At 59.7% G+C, this 6,806-nt stretch overlaps 1 protein-coding gene across 1 annotated transcript in view; it reads left to right on the forward strand.

Annotated features, from left to right (window-relative positions):
• The window catches only part of CHD5 (chromodomain helicase DNA binding protein 5), a 62,872-nt gene that overhangs the window by 950 nt on the left and 55,116 nt on the right, over positions 1 to 6,806 (forward strand). Inside the window, exons 2-3 of the mRNA XM_010850204.1 lie at positions 841 to 968; positions 3,433 to 3,560. Coding sequence (XP_010848506.1) covers positions 841 to 968; positions 3,433 to 3,560 — 256 coding nt within the window. The remainder of the gene's footprint in view (positions 1 to 840; positions 969 to 3,432; positions 3,561 to 6,806) is intronic.

The following is a 6,806-nucleotide window of genomic DNA, read 5'->3' on the forward strand; positions in this document are numbered from 1 at the left end:
AGATGGCCCTGGGCTGTGAGGTCTCCTGGGAATGGAGGGAGGGATCTGTCCAGGGGCAGAGGGCCCGAGGCCTTATCCTCTGAGGCCAGGGCTGCGCTTAAGGCTCGAGGTGCCCCTACCCTGTTCCCAGGCAGGATGGGGCACTGCCCATGGGCGATCCCAGCTTTCTTCTTGAACCTCTCGCAGCCACCTGCACATCCCCTTGTCTGTGCCTGCTGGCTGGTCAGTCTGTGACTGTGTGCTGGGCTGGCCTCCCCAGTCTGGGGGACTGCCCTGCTGAGGGGATGGAGGATGTGGGGAGCAGGCCGGAGGCAGGAGGGAGAGGCCCCCTCCCGATTGCATCAGCTGAGCCTGTTACATAACTGTGCTGGGCATTGCCAGGGTGCGGGGGCGGCTCTGCCCAGGCGGTCTCTTTGCAGCTCCGGGGGAGGTGGAGGTGGGTGGGGGAGTGGGCAAGCATGGACGGGCATCAGATCCCCAGCCTGGCTCCCAGCCAGCCATGTCGTTGTTCCCCGGAGCCCTCCACTCCCGAATGGCTCTGGGGGTGCCCATGCACCTTTCCAACTGGCACGAGAATCCTTGCCCCTCCCACATCAGGGTCCAGGGGACAAGATGGGGTTGGATCCTGCCTCCTCTGCCCAGCTCCCCTCAAAGCCTGCCCACGTGAATCCCAGCTTTGGGCCCACCCTCACTGCTTGGCCCTTGTGCCAGCCACAGCAGCTGTGCCCTCCACAGGGTCCTTGGCACTGCCCCCCCTCTGCTGGTCAGGACCCCTAAGCTGGCCTCCTGGGGATGGCCAGCACTCAGCCCAGTCTCAGGTCACTCCTTCCTCCGTGGCAGCTCCCTCACCTTCCTGGAGTTGGCTCTCTCCATGTCTGTGTTCACCTGGCAGGATGGGGAGGGGCTGGGCCTCGGGTGTGCCCTGCCGCCTGCTCCAGTGGACCGACCTCTGCTGTGCAAGATGCGGGGTGGGGGCGCTCAGGCTATAGGCCCCTGGCTACCTTGGAGGAGAACCTGGTGCAGAGGGGTGCCCAGTCAGTGGTGCAGCCCCTACCTTCCCCTGGGAGGGAGTGGAACGACTGGGAGATGGCCCTCCAGGGCACAGGGGTGGGAGGGGTATTCACTGGGCCGCCAGAGTCACCAGCACCCTCTAGCTGTATCCAGAGTGTGACCGGGGGTACCTTCCCCCTTCCCACTGGTGACTGTTGGGGACAGGGGTCTCAGGCCTCTGCCTGTGTGCTAAGTCGCTTCAGCTGTGCCCGACTCTTTGTGATTCTCTGGACTGTAGCCGCCAGGCTCCTCTGTCCATGGGATTCTCCAGGCAAGAATACTGGAGCGGGTTGCCATGCCCTCCTCCAGGGGATCTTCCTGAACCCAGAGATCAAACCCACATCTTTTATGTCTCCTGCATTGTCTTCTTTACCACCAGTGCCACCTGGGAAGCCCCCAGGCCCTGGAGTAGACCCCTGTGGAGGATGGGGGGGATGTTGGGGGTGTCCAGGGTACAGATATGTGTCCAAACATCTGTGGGTCTGACACATTCAGCAGCCAGGATGTTTTGCTCTAAAAAGTGTCCTGGCAGGGCCCTGTTATTTAAATTTGATTCATCGAGGACACTGTCCATTTCCCAGAGGAAAGTCCCCTGGGTGGCACTGGCATGTCTCACCTTCCTCAGGGTCTCCTAGTGTCAGTCTCACAGTGGGGTCCCTCTCAGAGGCCAGCCTGAGGCTAAGTGAGACTCCCTGTCCTGTCCCCCACCCCCTGGTGCTTCTCTCTGTGCCCCCGCCCCATGCACATGGGCCATGAGGGTGGGGGTGGGGGACAAGCTGCTGGTGTGGGGACTGGCTTTCTTGAAGCCCCTTTGGTGGACCCTTTGGAGGTTCTACTGGCTCATTCTGGAATCTTCCTTCATCCCAGAAGAGCAGATGTAGCTCTCTCTAGGTGTTTTTTTTTTTTTTTAAATAGCATTTTATATACTTAAAAAATTCTTTATTTGGTTGCACTGTATCATAATTGCAGTACGTGGGATCTTGGATCTTTGCTGCAGCATGGAGTAATCTCTGGGCTTCCCAGGTGGCGCTAGTGATAAAGAACTTGCCTGCCAATGCGGGGGACATGAGAGATGAGGGTTTGATCCCTGGATCAGGAAGATCCCCTGGAAAAGGGCATGGCAACCCACTCCAGTATTCTTTCCTAGAGAACCCATGGACAGAGGAGCCTGTCTACAGGCTCCAGTGAATACCTCTCCCACCCCTGTGCCCTACAGTCCATGGGGTCACAAAGATTCGGACATGACCGCAGTGACTTAGCACGTGGGATCTTTAGTTGAGGAATGTGAACTCCTAGTTGTGGCATGTGGGATCCATTTCTCTGACTAGGGGTTGAACCTGGGCCTCCTGCACTGGGAGCTCAAAGTCTTATCCACTGTACCAGCAGGGATGGCTCTGGGTGCTTGTTCTTCCTGTGTCACCTTGCTGCCGTTTGCCCCCAAGAGGACCCTCCCATTCCCTACCCCCATGGAACTCAGGGATCATACCCTTTATCCCCCTGACATCCTGGGTAAGGAGTTAGACCCCGGCCACAGGCTCCCTTTGGGGGGTGGTGAGAAGCACAGAGATGCCCACATGACGTACTTGTCTGCTCACCTGGCCTTTCGGCTGGAGGAAAGTGCGAGGAATTCAGGAAAGGCAGGCGGTTTCTAGAAAACGCACCTCTCTCTGAACTGTCACACTGTCCGCAGCACCCAGTGGAGTGTGTTTGGCACCCTGCTGTGCGTGTCCGGGTCCACGTGATGGGGATGGGCCTGCGTGGGTGCAGTTGGGGACTAGGCCAGGTGGGGGAGCAGCGTGGCCTTCAAGTCCCTATTAAGGGGGGTCCTGGCATCCACCCTGCTGGTCTCTCCTCCAAACTCCCAGGTACTTGCCCCATGGCCCACCTGGCATCACCTAGGGTGGTGTCATCTGCACTCATGAGCTGTCTCCTGGCCCGACTGTGGGCCTCTGGAGGGCAGGGGTAGGCCCTGACTCTCCCTGGGCCAGCTGGAGATGGCTTTCTGACTCTGTGGAGCTGCTTTCTTCCCAAGGAGCTGGGTCAACAAAACCCAGCTTGTTAGTCAACAAAGTTAGTCGTTTTTGTTTCAGTTTCTGGAGCACTGTTGTAGCAAGGAAGATGGTTATTGTCCGATTTTACAGAAGACAGGAGGAAAGGCCCAGAGAAGTGGAGTGGTGTGACACAGCCCGAGGGGCTGGGGCAGGGGAACTGGATGGAGGGAGAAGGGGTGGGCGTTTAAATGGGGCGGGGGGGGTGTGGGTGGCCCTGGCCTGGGACAGTTGGATGGCAGCGGCCCTGCCTCTCACTCCGTTCCTGGGTTGGGGAGTGAATCTCCCAAAAAGAAGCAGCAGAATCACTCCCTCCCCCTTCTTATTCCTCCAGAAGAAGAAGATGGTGGCCTTGAAGGCTTCGATGACTTTTTCCCGGAGGAGCCCGTGAGCCTCCCCAAGAAGAAAAAGTCCAAGAAGCTCAAGGAGAACAGGTCCAAAGGGAAGAGGAAGAAGAAAGAGGTGAGCAGGGCCGGGGCTGTTGGGGGGCTTGGCTGCTCCTCCTGAGCCTGCGAAGAAAGACCCAGAACCTTCCAGAGAGGAAGGGTGTGTCCTGAGAACCAAGCTTGTGTGAGAACACCAAAACTGGCATCTGCTGTGAGCAGTGCCCACCGATACCTGCCCGAGATGGATCTCATATCGTTCCCTGACCAGGGATTGAACCCCGGCCCTCGGCAGTGAAAGCGCAGAGTCCTAACCACTGGCCCACCAGGGAGCCCAAGTGTGCTGTCTTCTTAATCAGGGTGTTCTGGGGTGTTTATTCTTTCCCCCTTGGAGGCTGTCCCGGGCCATGACAACACAGGGTCCCCGGCGCTTGCACCTCTTCACTGAAGGGCCCTTATTGCCACTTGCATCTGTGTCCACTGCCTCCGTGTCCACTTCCTCGGTGCCCTGGGCAGCACCTTCTGCCACTGCTGGCAGGCATCTGTCCCTCGGGTTTGCTGCATCCAGCTTGTTGTGACTTGGGGTCCTGATGAACGTGATCGAAGTGGGAGAAGAATAAGGAGACCTGAGTATGGGATGGGTCTCCTCCAAGTAATCTGAGTGCATGTTTCCAGAACACTCCACACAGAATCACTTTATCCTTGACATCAACCTTGGGAATCAGGGTCAGATGATCATCACCTCCTGTCAGAGGGGCAACCTGGGGTCGACTTGTAGCTTAAAGCCCCTCGCACTCAGAAGGGATGATCCTAGGGCAACGTGGGGACTCCTGTCTCCCACCACGTGGGAGCTGCCACCGCTCCTTGGAGCCACCCCATCCTCTAGGTAGCCTTACGGGGAGGGGGTGGTGTGCACCCTGCTTTACAGAGGAGGCTCAAGAGATGAACTTGCCCAGGGTCATGGCGACATGGCTGAGATCTGGCCCCAGGGATGTCCAGCAGCCTATCCCCCCAGCCTGGTCCTCCCCTGGCTACTGTGGGGTTTTTGATGGGGAAGTGCTGTCGGTTCTCTGGCTTTCTTGCCTCCCCTGTCCAGAGGAGACCCTCCTGGTCCAGCCTCGCAGGGGTGGCTGTTGGGGAGGTGTTAATGGGCTTGGTGACCTTGGGGGCAGAGTAGCAATGTGCTTGTGTGTGTGGAGCCTGCTGGAACTCTCTGATGTGCCTCAAAGGCCACTGTGGGCCTCTGGCTTGTCCCTTGCAAGGCTTTGTGCAAGGGACAATGTGTTATGACTTCGCTCTGGAGGGTCCTTGAAGATGCTGCAGGGAGTGGGGAGGAGGAGACCCCTGAAGACAAAGGGCCTGTGATGGTGGGCAGGCCATGCTGGGTGGGATTCTTCCTCAGATCTCCCCAGGCCACTGCCTGCACCTGTCTGAGCCTCACTTCTGTGTCTGCAGTAAGGGGGGTGGTCATCACTTTACCCCCAGCCCCTTGTTGGGGGGCAAATCAGATGTGGGCTGAGGGGGAGCCTTCATGTGACCAGTGCCACAGGGAAGGCCAGTAGCTTTGGGGACATCCAGAGTGTTACCCTACAAGTGTCTGGAGGGTGGGGCCTGCCTTGGACTGTGCCCCTGGGTTCTCGTGGTGGTCAGCCGGGGCTGGCCTGTCAGGAGCTTGGGGACTGGGGCAGGGAGGAGTCAGCCCCGCCTCCTCCAGCTGGAACCTTACAGGTGCGTCCTGTCTGTGCTGTCCCCGGAGCTTGGGGTCAGCATTCCTCCCCGGGACCGCCCACTGTGCTGCTGTCCTCGCTTCTGGGAAGCCCCCATAGGACAGCTGCCCTGCCCAGGCTCCTAGCCTAGGCTGTCCCTGAGCCTCTCCCTGCCCTCTGTGGCCTTGCCAGGCTGTTCGTCTCCTCGGGCGCATATAAACTGCCCTTTCTGCCCCCGGAGGGGCCTGAGTCTCCGCCGGGCCCAGCGCCACCCCTGTCCTACACTCTGCTCTTCATCACTGTTGCACCTCAGCTTTGTCCTCACCTCCTGCTCCTGGCATCCTGGGCTCCCGGATCGACAGGTCTGTCCCCTCCCAGGACACCCCACCCCTAATCCCAGGGCTGCTTGTGGGAAGGTTTGTGAGCTGAAGTGTGCTGTCCCCATTATCCAGGAGGGGAAGTGGAGGCAGGAGAGAGGACCCCTGCCTGGAGGCTCTTCATCAAGGAGATGCAATGGACTGGGCCCCCTGCACTGGGGGGACCTGCTGCAGCTCCTCTCCCCACCCTGGCCTGCAGGTCTGTCCTTGTTGGGAGTAGAGAATAGATGGTGTGGGGCTGGTGGGGCCCTGGGATGCAGGGGTCGACTTCCTGGTCGAAGCTGTGAAATCTGGACTTGCTGCGGCCACTGGGCTCACCCCCCAGACCCGGGGCTCCCTGGACGCGGGTGGAAGGGGATTCTGGGTCCTGGGGCTGAGCACAGGCACCTCCTTCCCCAGGTCCTCAGCAATTTCTCTCTTTCCGCTTCTTTCCTGGGACTGCTTCTTTCCTCTCTTTCTTTCTTTCCTCCTTCCCCAGGGAGGGAGGCTGGGCCAGCGTGGGCTGTTCCATCTGGCCCTTGGTCTCAGGCCTCAGGCTGGGTCCCTGCCTGGTTCCCAAATAGTGATGAAGGCCTATGAGGGGAGCCCCAGGGGTCTGTGGCCTCCCTTCCTGGCTCCAGGTGGGGATGAGCTTTCTCTGGCCTTCCTGGATACGGGGTACAGCAGGCCCCTCCCCGAGGCCCTGGTCAGGAAGGAGGCAGGATGTGGGCAGAGTCTTGGCCTCGATGAAGCGGGGGCTGGGTGAGGGGCTTGCGGCCAGGGGAGAGGGGCTGGTGGCTTCTTAGGACAGGGGGGCTGGTGCCTGCCATCCTCGTGCTGGGATCACCCTGATCACCCAGGCCTCTCGTCTCCTTTCTCCGGCCCTACCTGGACACAGGGTTTTGTTTTTGTTTCTGAGCCCAGCTCTCACTCCTATGGCCGGAACTTGGCCTTTGTGAGGGACCCATCTCTTGCTACCTCTTCCCTGGCCTCCCTTGCCCTCCTCTTCCCTCCTCTGCGTTTCTTCCCCGCCCACCTCATCGTCGTCCTGCCCTCTCCCCCATCCTCTCCTCTCTCCCTCCTGTCACTTCCTCACCCACTCTCCTTCTCTGCACTGAGATGCAATTCCAGATCTCAGAGGGGATGGAGGCCAGGGGAGACTGGAGGGCTGCAGGGGCCTGGGCAGTGCCAGGCAGGCCCCCAGTGTAGCCCTCAGACCACGGCTGCCCCCCTGACCCCCACCACTGCAACACTGAGAGCCTG

Source organism: Bison bison, unplaced genomic scaffold, assembly GCF_000754665.1.
Source record: "Bison bison bison isolate TAMUID 2011002044 unplaced genomic scaffold, Bison_UMD1.0 scf7180017864289, whole genome shotgun sequence".
Classification (NCBI taxonomy): domain Eukaryota; kingdom Metazoa; phylum Chordata; class Mammalia; order Artiodactyla; family Bovidae; genus Bison; species Bison bison.